The 15902-nt window shown below is 38.9% G+C and overlaps 1 protein-coding gene across 5 annotated transcripts in view; it reads right to left on the bottom strand.

The window, feature by feature from the left end:
• The window catches only part of LOC127619890 (nuclear transcription factor Y subunit gamma), a 40949-nt gene that overhangs the window by 7476 nt on the left and 17571 nt on the right, over positions 1 to 15902 (bottom strand). For 2 of the 5 annotated variants that reach the window (XM_052092919.1, XM_052092918.1), the window contains exons 2-7: positions 13662 to 13771; positions 12344 to 12412; positions 10595 to 10708; positions 5842 to 5937; positions 2441 to 2611; positions 418 to 489 (exon numbers count right to left, since the gene is read on the bottom strand). In XM_052092919.1, the coding sequence (XP_051948879.1) occupies positions 418 to 489; positions 2441 to 2611; positions 5842 to 5937; positions 10595 to 10708; positions 12344 to 12412; positions 13662 to 13760 (621 nt within the window). In that variant the 5' untranslated portion in view covers positions 13761 to 13771. Of the gene's footprint in view, positions 1 to 417; positions 490 to 2440; positions 2612 to 5841; positions 5938 to 10594; positions 10709 to 12343; positions 12416 to 13661; positions 13772 to 15902 lie in introns of all 5 variants that reach the window. The other 3 variants (XM_052092917.1, XM_052092916.1, XM_052092920.1) reach the window with 2 other exon arrangements.

The raw sequence follows: 15902 nt of genomic DNA on the forward strand, positions 1-15902 counted from the left end.
TTGACTACTGCTAAACTAAGGACTGCCCCAATGTACAGGATCTAAACCAACTAAGCTATAAAATAATACCTTTCGAATATACCACATCATCAAACTGCAAATGGTCCATTAAAAAACGAATTCTTCCAACCACACAGTATAAAATACAAACAGCCAGTAACACCGACTGACCTTCAGCCACCTGCCCTGTATTACCATACCACCTGCTATTGTTTGCTGCATTGTTCAATGTTTAATACATCCGATGTAGTATATCTCCCAGAACAGGCAGAATTGTTTTGACCATTGTTTGTACTGTTTTGCAATCAGAGTTCTTATTCAAATGTCGTAATTGGCCTAAAAAAAGAAAGCTCCTTTGTGTCTCCGACAAGGACTTTTGAGGAAATAAAAAAGATTTTAGGGGTTTGGGATATTTACCGTAATAGGGGTCACCTGTGATTGTGCTACCTGCACCTGCTGAAGCTGCTGCATTGTCGTTCCCTGCAATACCTGAGGAAGAGGAAATGATGCGAGAGAGAGCGAGAGAGAGAGAGGGGCAGAGAAAGAGAGTGGACTTAACATTACACAAGCAAGCACATGCAACGTGCAAAGTCAAACTTGAAGTAAAAAGCAACAAAAAGCGCTGTGAATAAGAGGCAATGCATTGAAAAGCCACGAAAGTGCAAAGAAATTTAAAATGTGTGTACAGAAACGAAACACATTCACACCACATCCAAATATATGGCATGAAATAATGCAACTTTAAAGCCACACCGAATCCATTATTTTGTTTTCATTTTGAAGCTACAGCCATTTTTTAATTGTCTGGATGGCAATAATATTTATTTCTTTTTTTGAAAAACAAACAGCTAAATGGAACTGGATACACTGTGAAAGGTTTGGGTGCAAAAAAATTGTTCGTAAATTTAAACTTTTTAGTCGCATCTTATTTGCTGTGAACAGGCCTCAATTGAGGCAGAACTGGAAAAAATAGCAGAGATGAGTGAAAGCTGTGCTGTGGTGTGAAATGTAAAAAATATTGACAGTTGATAGAAGTGGTGCATTTTAGGCAACAATGCACCAAGCAGGTGGTAAAGATGCTTTAGATGAAGCTAAACAATCTCCCTATCCTCAGGTATGAATTTAAACTCTCCCCCTCACTAAAAGCCAAGTTTACTTACACTGTAAAAAGCAGTGTTTAAATAGAGTACATGGTGAAATGGGTCCCAAAATGACTCGTTTAGTTTAAATACTTCAATAAACACGTGGAAAAGAGTTAATGTAGTTTTTGTTCTCTCCATTTTCCTGCATAAGTTATTCACTTCCCTGTTTTTCTCTCACCTAACTTTCTTAATTTTCTTTCCCCTCTCTGTATACATTTATATACACACATTTGTCCCACGTGTTCCAAGGTGACTGCAGCAGACCAACTTTGACAAGTCAGCAAATTGCAGGCTTGCTGAAGCAGCACTGACTCTCAGAGAGAATGAGGTCCACCACAGATGAGAAGAGTGAGAAAGCAAAGTGAGGAAGAGCACACCCAAACTGGAAGTGGAGGAATTAAAACAGAATGGAAAGAAACGTTGCACCTAAGGGGTCTGGTTTTTGGCAGGTTAACTTTGGTGCCTGTCTTGCTATTGATGACCATTCAAAAGTAGTCATGACTACAAAAATATTTGTTCAAGCAACATTTAAAATTGCAAATATTTTTTTTTGAATATAGTAGATGTTGTAACACGGCCCATTTCTTTTCGTAGAAACTCTTAAGAGGCTACTGTCACAGCGCATAAACTGTCAGAATAGTCACAAAACGAGAACTTGGGACAAAGAGAAAAATAAAGCAAAAGTGCAGAAGAAAAAAAACACAAATACGAGCAGAGAGAAATGCTGAAAGACTGAACTGATATTACACGAGTGCCTGGACTCTCTGCTGTTCACCTGATAGCAATGTGCGAATGACACCTCTGGGCTTTCAATCATGTTTCAAATTATCCTGAAATTGGCTGATCAGAGAAAGCAGGGCTCAAGTGTGGGTTGTGTGCAAGAGCTGGTACGATAAAGTTTCAGGTACGTGTACACTAGACTGTAGTATAATATACCCTAGGGTGATTTCAAGGGCAAACTTGAAGGTGGTGATCCTTCTACACCTCCCTTTAAAGGGATAGATCTGAAATTTCGTTCATCTTTTACTTCCCCTCAATTCATTCCAAATCTAAAGATTTATTTTGTGAAACACAAAAGGAGATGTGATGTGTAGTCACCATGCACTTTCATTGTATAGAAAAAAGATGCAATGAAAGTGAATAGCGACAGAGGCTGTCAGTCCCAAACAATCGAAGTAACATCTCTTTTTGAGCTCTACAAATGAAAGTCAAACAGATTTGAACAACATGAGAGGGAGTAAATGCAGTAAAAAGTATATATGGTGTCCTTCAGTTTGTGTCGAGTACATGAGGATTACCTGGCCCTGCTGGGGCTGAGCGATGATAAACTGCCCTGGTTGTAGTGTGGTGGGAGTAGCAACCTGCTGGCCTTGCTGCTGTCCTTGGACCTGCACTGAGCTGGGCTGTTGTGCCAATGTGAAGTAATACTGGACTGGCTCAGTCGGGGCAACAGACTGACGCACTTCCTCCTACACGCACACGCACACACACACACACACATATTTCAGGCATTTGTGATTACTGTACAAGACATTTCAGGAAAAATAAAAAGTCCCACACATTTGCTTGCAAAGAATATGTAATCATTTTTAATACAGAGACATTTCAGATTTACAACCTTTATCAGGCATGCAGAAAGGTGGTAATGCCTGACTTTATTCTTATCAGTGCTTATTTTCTAACATACCTGCTGATGACCAATCAGTTGAGCGAGGGGCCTTACTTTACATGTAAATAAAAAAAATTAAATTATACGTAAATCCAGCATAACTAGAATATTTATTAAAGTCTTCAAGAATAATTGATACATTTCCATAACTCTTCTAAGCCTGGAAATCACAACTTTAAAATTCACTGATAATTCCAGGTTTTTCATTAAAGTTGCAACTCGGATACATTTAAGAGAACATGCATAATCCCATACATAAACACACCTATAATGAACTTAAGAGTTTATAATGCTTTTGGTTACATCTCCATAAATTATTTTAGCTCTGTAACACTAGAGGCAGGATAGAGGAGGATAAATAAGTTATAGGCAAAAGCAAGACCAAGTAATGCATCTCTAGTAGGAACAGAAACAAGACCTTCAGCTACAGTCAATGGACCAAACACCAGGCTGTGTCCAAAATACTTGAATCATCATTCACTATTTCCTTTATAGTGAATGGTAGTGAGTGCACTATATCAGCAAGGAGTGAACAAAATGAGTAAATTTCGGATGCTGCCGTGTAGACCAAGCGTCGGAAAGAGCTCTGGAGCTGTCACAGAAACAACTTGGTCAAGAATGTTATTTTATATTACCTATATTATACGTACCTTACTTTGCTAAATAATACAAAAATTAATAATACATGTTCTTATTAAATGGTGTATATACTGTACTGTGCAAAAGTTTTAGGCACTTAAGATGTTTCACAAAAACATTTGTCTTTAGAGTGACAATAGGAAAAATACATTTTAGACTCCCAAACATTCCTTTTGCAAATAGGAAAGATTAGAATAGAAGAACAGGGTGCTCTGCAAGAGATGAAATTTCCCCCACAGGGCCCCCCACTGAACATCGAGTTCAATCAGAGAGACAGAAGAAATTGAGACAGCCTAAACAGATATAAGAACCGTGGTGAATTCTCCAAGAATCTTGGTACATCCTATCTGCCAACAACAAAGAAAAACTGTGTCCAGGATTAAGTAGAATTGGGGAATAAAGGCAAATGTGGCCACACTAAATATTGATTTAGCTTTTTTATGTTTACTGGACTTTGTATGATGTTAATTGATAAATGAAAACTATTTATGGCATTATTTTTGAAGACATCTCACAATGGGGCGTTTGTGTACTCATCCTGGATGTTTCACATGAGAGAAAAATGTGAGATTGGATCCATAACTTGCCAATACAAATACGTCACATGAGACAGTGTGAACTCCGCCCTTTCATGAATGTGCAAAGGGCTGCTGACTGGAAACAATGATATATAGTTAAAAAATACTTAAATATGGATCTTTTTCGAAACACAAGTGATCGTTTTGCTTTAGAAGACATTAATCAGTGGAGTTGCATAGATGACGTTTATGCTGACTGTCTGTTCTTTTTTAAGCTTCAAAGATTGTATCTCCATCCACTTGTATTTTAAGGACCAACTGAGCTATTTTTCGTCTGGTCTTTAATGAACCAAAGAGAGCACATATTACACCACTCTTTGTCTCTCTCCACTGGCTACCGGTTCATGCACGTACTAAATTCAAGGCCCTGATGCTAGCATACAAAACTGTCACTGGGTCCGCTCCAGCATACCTACAAACATTTATGCAGAGCTACATTCCCACCAGAAGCCTGTGGTCGGCTAAGGAACGTCGCCTTGTTGTACCAAAACAAAGAGGCACAAAAACACTTTCCCGGACTTTGTTTCATCATACCACGTTGGTGGAATGACCTTCCCAACTCAATCCGTGATTTTTCACTTATGTTTTCCTCTTTTGTAAGTCGCTTTGTATAAAAGCGTCTGCCAAATGAATAAATGTAATGTAAATGTGTTCTGATCAAGAAAGGAAGTCATATACAACTGGGATGCCATGAGGGTGAGTAAATTATGAGAAAATTGAAATTTTTTGGTGAACTATCCCTTTAATGTAGGAAGCTGTAAACTGGCGTTTCTTGCCTCTACTTCTCTCCTGCACGTCCTCCTCACGGTGAATAATGCGGAATAAACCCTCGGATCGAATGTACACTTGAAATCAGACTGCATTGTGGGTAAGAATGATTGAACAAATGTAGGGATTGAGCTGTTCACTCAGAAATTCGAACACTACTACGAAATGGCAGAACACCCGAAATAGTGCACAATACGGTGTATGGTGGATAGGTGTCGTTTTTGGATAGGTTCACACTTCCCCGCAGCATAATGGCAGGCAATCAACGGTGCTATTCTAACACAAAAATAACAGTAGTATCAAAACTGTATTTTGTCTGGATGCTTGATGCATTCCTGAAGATTTTTTTTGTGACAAAGAGAGTAAACACCCCTCTCCCAGCTTGGTGATGTCACAGCTGAGAGTGTAGGATGTTTACACACCTGGTCACACACTCAAAAACATGCAGAAATATAAAGCCATAAGATTGAATATAAAATGTTGTCTAGCTAAACTAGGATGGCTTTGATTATTAGATACATTAGTAAAATTCTGCAGCACAGTTCCCTATAAATGTGTTGACCATTGATTGTGTCTTCTCACTGTGACATTTAGTGTCACTTTAAGTGACTGAGAAAGGTTCAAACCTGCAATGCCTGAAAAAATGAAGTTCACTTTAAAGGTGAAGAGTGTCATTTCTGACGGGACCAAACGTTACAATCAGAATACTGCCATTTATCGCACCAACAGACCCATAGTGGTATGGCCACATTAACAAAACAAACATGAAATAAACAAAACCATTACGCCTGCTTGCGCAGAGATTGGATGGTGTTCAGGGGAAGCAGAGTGCTGCAAACATCCGACTGAAAGCCTTCACAAACCCTACACCTAGCTTCCAGTCAAGGATGTTTACAGCACCCCCAGCTGCCACAGACAACAGCGCATTCATATTCTCTTCCTACATGCAGATGATCTTAAAACATTAAGACACTGATCACTATTGACATTATATGAAGCTCCTGCTTCAAGAATAATCTTTTTCTTCTTTTTTTTTTCCTCGCACCTGTCGTTTCGGAGGCTTGATGTCATCTCGTGGTACGATATCAATGAGGAAGTCAAACTGATCAAACTTAGTGATGGCCATGGCAATATCATTCCTCTGAAAAGCAGAAAACAAGAATAAAAAAAATTATTAATAAAAAAAAAGGAAAAAAAAGGCATACATCATTGCAGTACAATAAAAAAAAAAACTAATAAATAAACTAATAAATAACTAAGGGCTATTAATTGCAAATAAATTTAAATAATTGCATAATATTCTGATTAAAATCACAATTAACTGACCATTTCAATATTTATGTATGGTTCAGGAGGCATGATTAATTGCATAATGTTATTTACATAATTGCAATAAACTGACAAGTTCGATTGAAAGTCCTAAAGAAAGTAAGGAAGAACGAAAGAAAGAAAAGCAAGAAAAGGACAACAGAACACAGACATGTATAAAAATTTCACATAGGTTATCAACAGGGTTCCCACCCTTTTCAACCAATGAATTTCCATGACTTGAAAGCTAATTTCCACGCACAAACATTTAGCCTTCCAATCAGAAAATGCCACAGAAATCACAAAACAAAAACAAAACCACACCATTGTTTGATAAAAGTTAAACTGAAAACATTTAATTTTACATTTAAATCCATACAAACACACTGCATGAATCCTAAAATGGGCGGGAAATTAGTGGCACATCATTGTCTCGAAGGGTGCTTTCACACTTGGTTCGATTGCTTGGATACACCCGGATTCGTTTCCTTGCCCCTCCCCCTGTTCGGTCCGAACCGCGTTCCGATTGAGTAGGCCGTTCGAATCCAGAAATTTGGAAATCGACTCTGATTCCTGGTCATGGAATCGATTTCAGACTCATATTTCGATTCCAAAAAAAAAAAACGGGAGGCAAATTTAAATCTCATTATAAACAGCTCAATACCAAGCGTTCTTTGCACTATTTATAATAGCAGGAATGACAATTACTATTAAAAGGTCCATTCTAAAAATTAAATCAGGGCGTATATGCACATACCAAAGCATGATGCTTCAATCCCATGAGGTAAATTTGAGTAGATGCGCCTGTATTTCGAAGAACTACCACAAATAATCTTAAAAGCACCATTTAACCTACAATGAAATTGTTTCCACTCATGCACAGTAACGGTCCACTAACTTTTCTACACTGAATAAAATGTCCAAACAATACACTTCAATTTTATTTAAAAATGCAGGTTGTTGTACTGGTTTATTTAATAAAATAAAAAAAAATATACAGTACTGTGCAAACGTTTTAGGCACTTAAGATGTTTCACAAAAACATTTGTCTTTAGATGGTTATTTATATCTTCAGCTTTAGTGTGACAATAGGAAAAATATATTTTAGACTCCCAAACATTCCTTTTGCAAATAGGAAAGATTAGAATAGAAGAACAGGGTGCTCTGCAAGAGATGACATTGCCCCCACAGGGCCCCCCACTGAACATTGAGTCGGTCTGGAATTACATGAAGAGACAGAAAAAAATTGAGACAGCCTAAACAGATATAAGAACCGTGGTGAATTCTCCAAGGATCTTGGTACATCCTATCTGCCAACAACAAAGAAAAACTGTGTCCAGGATTAAGTAGAATTGGGGAATAAAGGCAAAAGGTGGCCACACTAAATATTGATTTAGCTATTTTATGTTTACAAAACTTTGTATGATGTTAATTGATAAATGAAAACTATTTATGGCATTATTTTTGAAGACATCCTCACTATGTAAAATTTTTCACAAGCGCCTAAAACTTTTGCAAAGTACTGTATTATGTTAATTAAAATTGTTGTCTTTGAATTTGATAAAAAAAAAAAAAAGATAAAATGTAAAATTGTGTAAAATGTAGGCCAATTAAAAAAAAAAATGTGTAAAAGGTTTAAAAAAAATTGTCCAGAACGAGTAGAGAAGTGTCACATTCTCACTTTTATAAGTGCAGCACATTGATCATTTAAACTTTAACATACCAATTTATTTATGTGATCTGGGAAGCTAACTCAACTCTGCACTCCTTGTTGCAGACTTGTGTTGTAACATCGGGAAGTTGTTATTGTTTTCCAATTTATGGTCACAAATTTTCCATGTTACTTGATTTTAATTCAAAGTAAAAATACGGGCAAACAATACAGGTCTGGAAAGCACGTATGTTGAAGGGCTTGTGTGATTATGAATACAGATGAACAAATGTAGCGGATTTGACTCAGGTTGATGATTGTTAAGATGCAGCCATTTTATAATTCTTTTGTAAATTGTATTAGTGCTGTTAGGCTTCTAAAATGTGTAGTAATTCAGTGGTCGAGGAAATAAACGGTCTAAAAATATCAACCGGGTATATCGACAAATATAGCAAATACATTAAACAGTAGCCACCAGGGGCGGTGCCAGGATTTGTTCACGGGGGGCCAGGCAGGGCACAGTGATCGCTCTGGTGTGGCACCGAAATTCTGTCCGACCCGGGGGGTGGACCTCTAAAACCACCCCTGCCCGCCACATGCGACGAGGCTGAATCCAGTTTGCAAGCTCCTCGTCCAAATGTATTTCATGCGCTAGTAATTTTGCTCGTCTACCCACAACAGGGGGTGACCTGTACGATATCTCTAGAGTGACACATGACAAGAAATGCTGTTAGACACAAAGACGCGCTTGAAGTAACACACTTATTATATTTCTAAGAAAAGCCGGTTCGCGGTTTGTTCAGAGGCGTGCAGCATGAGCCCGTCTCACAGAACAAGTGCATGTAAACAGTTCTCTCTCTTTTTTCTCTGTTTCACTCATCTGAAAACTGTTTGCAAGAATAAAGTTGTCTATAAGAATGCTGCAAATGATCTCTGATCATCTCAGGAGGTGCTGTGAGTTTAGTTAGCTTTATTTCCACGGACCAATTTGCACCTAAAATGCACTGTGAAAGCAACTCTTCAGGTTCAGTAATATATTTCTTTGTATTAAAGAAACAATTTCGGAAAACAGTGTTTACATTATCCAATCTAACTGCTCTTTGACGTCATTTGAACCCATGTGCGTACAAAAAGTGCTAGAGTGAAAGCACCATAATTGGTCAGGTATTCTAAATAACATTATATATTTATACTCTTCACCGTGTGTTTTTTATCCAGTGCAAAGTAACACCCTGGTTAAATATTTTAGGACAGAGATTTATAAATTAAAACATCTTAACTATAAATACATTTCATGATTTTTCAATGACTTTTATGATTTTTTTTCCAAGCCTGGAAATCACAATCACAAAATTCCCTGATATTTTCAGGATTTCCATGACCTTGGGATCCCTGTATCAACCCGTCTTAGTGAACAACATTTCCACCATCACACTCCACAGATCGCCTACTAATGGTATTTTCCACAGGATATTGGCTGCAAAGACCACCCGTTGTCACCCCCCTAGATTAGCATTTATTTTTAGCACCATGATGAATATCTGGTGGTGAAGGGTCACATCCATGCAGTTGTTCCATTGACGACAGTTGTCGTGGCGACACAGTTTGGCATGATGCCTTCACAATGGAACTGTGGGCCAGCTGCAAGCTCAGAGACTGAGCCCTAATACAATCTGCATATTAAAAAGATGCTCTAATAGTCATTACAGCTTTGTTCAGTGACAAAATCAGTTGCCAAACACCATGTCAGAAAATGGTTGTTTACATAAGTTTCAATACGGTAAGCTTTTGCCCTTATTCTAAAGACAATATTTTCATGAAGCTGTTTAACGTGGTTTGCTCATAGAAATAATCCCATTTATATTCATATTTACTTGCTTAATAACATTGGTAAATGGCCGAAGAAAACATGATAAAGCATAGAGTTGGATTGTTGTATGTGTGGCAAAATAGTATATTAATATTAAGAAAATAGTATATATATATATATATATATATATATATTTAAGCCACAAATGCTGCTGATTAAGATAAACTTGTATTGAACCTGGGATATTTCTTTAATTTGACTATTCTTATTCCACATGACCAAATCTGGGTTAAAGCAATCAGACCATGTTTTTATAACAATTTCTGATTCAGTAAATTATCAATAGTTGGATTATTGCAGTCCATGTAAACACTGCTTTTGGTTTTATTCATATGCTTCTTAAACTGATAAATAGATGAGGTTGATAAGCTGCCTCTGATGTTTTCCTGTTGCCATTTAAAAATTATTTCAATCAAGGCTTTTAGGGAACACTGTAAAAGAATCGGTCAGGGTTCATGACAGTGTTTTTGACAGCAGGGAGGCGAAATGAGAAAAAAATAAAGTGGGTCCTGGGAGATGTACTTTTAGACCGCTCTATGTGCTGGAGTGGAACAGAGATAAGCCCTCGGGGGCTCTTCCCATAAACAGACAAGTGTCATGGCACCAGCACACTTTTCTTATTTTAGTTGTGTAATATTTTGGACCTGTTAGAGTGGAGAACAGAATAATGTTTGAAGAACTTTTAGGGACTAACATAACATATCACATTTCATAGAACCATGCATGTAAAATTTTTATGATCCAATACCCTGGATCTTTACTTTTTTTAAGGTAAAGGTATGTAGGAATGTTTCTTAACACTATTTCCAGAAAAAAACATTAATCATTTGAAAAAACATTTAAGGGTATGATAGTTCAGAGGTGATGAGTTTATCATAAAATGCATTGGGTTTATCTGAGCATTTAACCTTTAATGAGGACAGCAACATTTTCAAAGGTTTATGGGAAGTATGGAAGGAGTTGACTGACCTGTAGTGTACGCCGTTTGTTGTCCTCAGTGTGGATCCAAGCTCTGAGAGTGAGCTCTGTGATGAAGATTTGTGCTGCTTTGGCAAACAACACTGGTGCTTCAGCACTGATCATCTAGAGGGTTACCAAAGCAAGTAAATAAAGAGGAAATGGAGTGACGGCAACAAATAAAAAAACACACAACCCTATCAAGAGAATCATAATGCAAATCCCAGCCATGCCCTCTATCAGACAGAAATACAATTGCTAGGGCATCATTTTAAGGCATTACATCCTCAGACCTCAAATTATTTGTTTCTATAAAAACACTCAAAATGGCAAAACGGATACACACTGATCCATCCATCCACGGATACATTAATTAATATGTCCTCTATATGTCCTTGCAAAACATTTAAGAACAAAGAAAGCACTTCGGGTAAAAGTGCCTATAATTAAATTGTATATTGGAATAACAGAAATGTATGTTTACTGTTGAGGCCACTGCCATTTTGGTTCTTTTGACATGAAGTCCAAATGGTCAAGTCAGACCTTTCATAGAATTCAGAGTTTATAACTTGTAATTACGAGTTCTACGAAGACGTAAGTGGTTTTTACAAGTAGGAATCTCGAAATTTCTGCATTCACGACGTGATGTGAATGTACAAACAGGCACCACCATGAAGGCGGTTTTGACTTAAAAGACTTAATTCATTCTATAATTTCAATAAAAATTGTTTAAAAGGTTTTAAAAGGACCATTTTACCTCAAATGTGTGTGTGCCATTTATGTTTATGCTTACTAGAATATTTGTTTTATTGTTGAATCTTTGCTCTTGCATCATCTGTGTTTAAATCAGTTTGAATCAAGTCTCCCATGCGAAGTGCTATTTGTAGAGTTGATGTCGTTTTTAAATCAGTCACTTATGTGGTTCCATGACCTTTAAGATGCTGCCATAGTATAAACAGGGCTCTAGTGCCCTTACAAGTTACGTCACAGACTGACCCAGGGTCTTGTCCATGTTTCTTCTGTTGAGCTCTTAATTGCCTTGGCTTTTTTATTTTAACTCTCTTTCCACTCTAAGCTACAGGTTATTTTAAGCATCTGGACACCATCCTGGCCTGATGCCTACTTCCCACACGGCTCTGGCCTCTACTCAAGCTGTGTGACAAGATCATGGCCTGTGGCCTCTCGAACATCAAAAAATAATTGTCCTTCGCAACGGAAAACAAAGTGAAGAAGAGGTCTACCTGTGTTAGTGTTAATCTAGGTTATTTCAGGATCAATAGAAGTAGTGAGGGTTAAACCGTCTAATGAATAAGCTAGCCCTTATTTCACACTAGGAAACAGCACTATATGAGTATCAGTGCTATGTTCTTTCTGCCACTTAATACTTGGCTTATCTTAGCATCTTAACTGTATTAGTACCGTGTTCTCAATTAAACTTGACATTCAATTTATATGTTCTTATAATTTGCTGTTAAGGAAGCATCTATCATAACCATGTAAACATTGCAATTGACCTTGGTGAGAGAATTGTTTTATTTTTAAGTTCTTAGAAAATGTCTATTCAATATAAACACTAACCATTATCAGACTGTTTCACAGAAAAGGGCCAGATGCCTTTGGAGCACATAGTTGTTAATTATTCCACACAAATGGTGATTTGGTTTAAAGCAGCCAAACATTGCACTGCTGCTCTCTTAAGAACAAGAGACAGGAAGTGTGTTGGCATGATTGATTGTGTTGATTCAGCTCAGCCACTCTTACCTTCACATCCTCATCCAGTTTCATAATTTTCTTGATGCGAGCAAGAGGAAGCTCTTGCACACGGAAATCCTTCTGAAACAGTGCGGGAGTGTGTTAGAGGAGAATTAAGCTATTGAATCCTAGTAATGGACAGTAGTAGGAAACAGACTCTTGATGAGGTGCTAGGCAGGGTTCCAACTCTTTTACATATTTAATTTCAATGGCATTTTCATGACCTTTCCAGCCATTTGTAATTACTGAATACGATTTAATCAAATAATTTGATTCAAACCGATTTGTTAATTAATCATGCAAAATAATGTGAACCGGTTTGACAATTAATTTAAAAAAAACATGTCTCAAAGAGAATAATTCGCTCACAAACAGGATGTCTCTATGTTTTGCAAGCAAGTTTTACTGCACAAGATTAATATTTAGCCATTAGCCAATGCAATACCTTACAGCACAACATAGCTAGAATAATAGAGTTTATATAAATTTCTATGACATTTCCAGTCTTTTTTCAATTATTAAATTCCATGCAATGATGATGCAAACCCTGTAGGGAGATGACTATGTTTTTTGCACTATAGACATTATCTGTTTTTTACTGGAGAGGCCGTTTCTAGACTGAGTCTGAGTGTGAAATCAACGCAGCAACAAGAACAACATCTAAGCATCTGTGCATGCGTTTGTGATTAAAGGAATATTCCGGGTTCAACACAAGTTAAGCTCAATCGACAGCATTTATGGTATAATGTTGATTACCACAAAAATGTATTTCAACTTGACAAAAACTTATTTCATATAGTTTTTGCTTTAAAAAAGCAAAAATCGAGGTTACAGTGAGACGCTTACAATGGAAGTGAATGGGACAATTTTTGGAGGTTTAAAAAGGCAGACATGTGAACCAGATCATTTTATAAAAGCACAACTCTTCTGTTAAAACAAATGTATTATTTAAGCAGAAAAGTTGTTTAAATTGTAATTTTTACAGTGTATTTTAGGGTTTGTTGACATTACATCTTCATGGCAAAAAGTTGTAAAATTTGATACATTTACACAGAAAAGATTAGCAAGCTATTTTATCACACTAAAATCATGTTTACACACATATTGTTTTTGTCTTGTGGCTATACTTTTGAAAAAGTGAATATTTTAGCGTTCATTGGCCCCATTCACTTCCATTGTAAGTGCCTCACTGTAACCCAGATTTTTACTTTTAAAGGAGTTAATTTTTGTGGTAATCAATATCATGCCACAAATGCTGTCGATTGAGCTTAACTTGTATTGAACCCGGAATATTCCTTTAAATGAGAAAGGTAGGAGTAACCCTTACCACTGTAAGATTCCTGATCTCTTCCATTACTCTGGGCCAAAAGGATTGTAAGCTCTGCTGGGCATCGCTGTTCCCCGCTGCAAAAGAGTCTGCTGACATCTCCAGATATGCTACAAAAAGGAAAAAAGATAGAAAAGAAACAACAGAGTAAACAACAGTTATTGGGTTAATAGTCATACACAAGCCCCATAGTCTAGATTGGAGATCTTCCTACACTTGAGCTTGACATAATAAACCACAATTAATCAAAGGATACACTGTTTAGATAGACTTGAGGTAAGCCGTCTGATAGCATGTGCATCACCACAGTAAAATGTCTGCTGTAATTGTTGATGGGGCGACAGTCAACTCGGCTGTGTGTATACTATGCCAGGTATCCATGTAAAAAACCATGAGAACAAGTGTACAATGCCTCCAAAACCTCATCTGTGCCAGTTAACTTCAGCCTGGAGTGCACATCTGCATCCCCAGACACTCCTAGAGCTTGACCAAATGTGGCGCTCTGACAGCACTGATGCAATGGACTATCCAAATTAATGCGATGTGAAAATGCAGAAGGCCTCGGGATACAGCACGGGAACTCGAGGAATGAAGCTGGCAGGTTACTATGGCATGTGAGAAATTCAGCTGTGTACTGCAGCCAGCCTGCCTGAGCTTGTGCTGCCATAGACGCTATATAGCACCTTTCTCTTTTCCTCTCTGGAAGACACAGAGGGCTAGAAATAGCAATGTGGGGTGCCACAGGAACAGGAGTGAGGCAGTAAAAAGTACTTGGACACTTTCAGTTCAGCCATAATTCAATAACAAGACAAAGTGCCAAGGGCTTAATGGAGGGGGTGCAGTCAGACTGCAGAGCAGCCTCACTATGTGGGTCAAACTGGTGAGCAACACAGTAAAATGTATGCGATCACTGGCAAAATGTGGGAAAGAAGACAAAAGGTGACCTGCTTTCATTTTTACTCCTTTTACAAATATTTGAGCGTTAGGATGGTTATGATTAGGGCTGTGCCAAAACAATCATATATCAATATATTGTGATTCTGTTTCTCATGCAGGTCGAAGGCCTTCTCCCTGACAGGGACCATCACATTATCTGCACTCGCTGCCTGGGACCTGACCACGCAGAAGCTGCTTTCACTCGAGGAGGATGCCCCGAATGTGACTCCCTGGGCCTCAACGAGCCGCGCACTCGCTTCGCCGCGAACGAGCCTGCTACCACCATGCTGCCGTCCCCTCTGTTCGAGCCGCGCAAGAAAAAAGCGCCGCTCACGGAGGCCACCAGAACACGCGGACTTCAGTGACGTCACGCTGGGCCAGTCCCCGCGTGCTTCACCACCACCCGAGAACTCCCCGCCGCCAGTCCAATTCACGCAGACGGACCAGCACCCCTCCAACAGAGCGGTGGGTCTCATCTCGTTCGGCGCGCCAGGGGACGACGGTGAAAAGGATGACAGCCTTTCCAATTGGCGCTGCATCCGACGACTGGCCGGGCTCGGCCTTCGACCCCGCGCCGTCGACATTAGCGGACACGGGCACCAGCACGGTAAGAGAGTTCGCTGAACGCTTCACTGCAGCGAGCAAAACATGTAAAACATTACCCAGTCCCCTTACAGGCAGCTGGAAATGTCTGTACAGCAGTCAATGGGCCAGTCACAGAACTCGCTCACCTGCAATCAAATGCCGTTTTAACGGCAACACACATAAATAACAAGAGTCATTTTCTGCCTGTGTCACTAAGGGGTCACGTGTCCACACTAAAGTGCGCACTCCCACATATCAATACTGTCCAAACAGTGCCGAATACTTTCCCAGCTCGAGCTGGACGCCCCATAAATGTAGACCGTGTGCCTATTGTCATGTATGCACCACTACACACAAGCACTGTTCCCACAGTTATAAACACTTCCCCAGTAAAAGCGGGAAATACTATAAATGTAGAGCGCGTGCCTGCTGTCCTGCACGCACCCCTACACACAAACACTGTATGCATGGCCAAAAACCCGCCGCTAGCGGGAGGCTTTATGAAAGTGGCGCCGTGCCTATTACAATGTATGCACCCCCACCCGTAAGCTCGCCCATACAGTTCCAAACAGATCTCTGGCTCACGCCGTGAGCATCACAGATGCGACGCATGAGCTAAGAAACTCCCGCTAAGAGCGGGAAGCTTTATGGAAGTGGCGCGTGCCTATTACAATGTATGCACCCCCACCCGTAAACACTGTCGCTTTCAAACATTTCTCT

The sequence above is a fragment of the Xyrauchen texanus genome, chromosome 26 (genome assembly GCF_025860055.1).
Source record: "Xyrauchen texanus isolate HMW12.3.18 chromosome 26, RBS_HiC_50CHRs, whole genome shotgun sequence".
NCBI lineage: Eukaryota > Metazoa > Chordata > Actinopteri > Cypriniformes > Catostomidae > Xyrauchen > Xyrauchen texanus.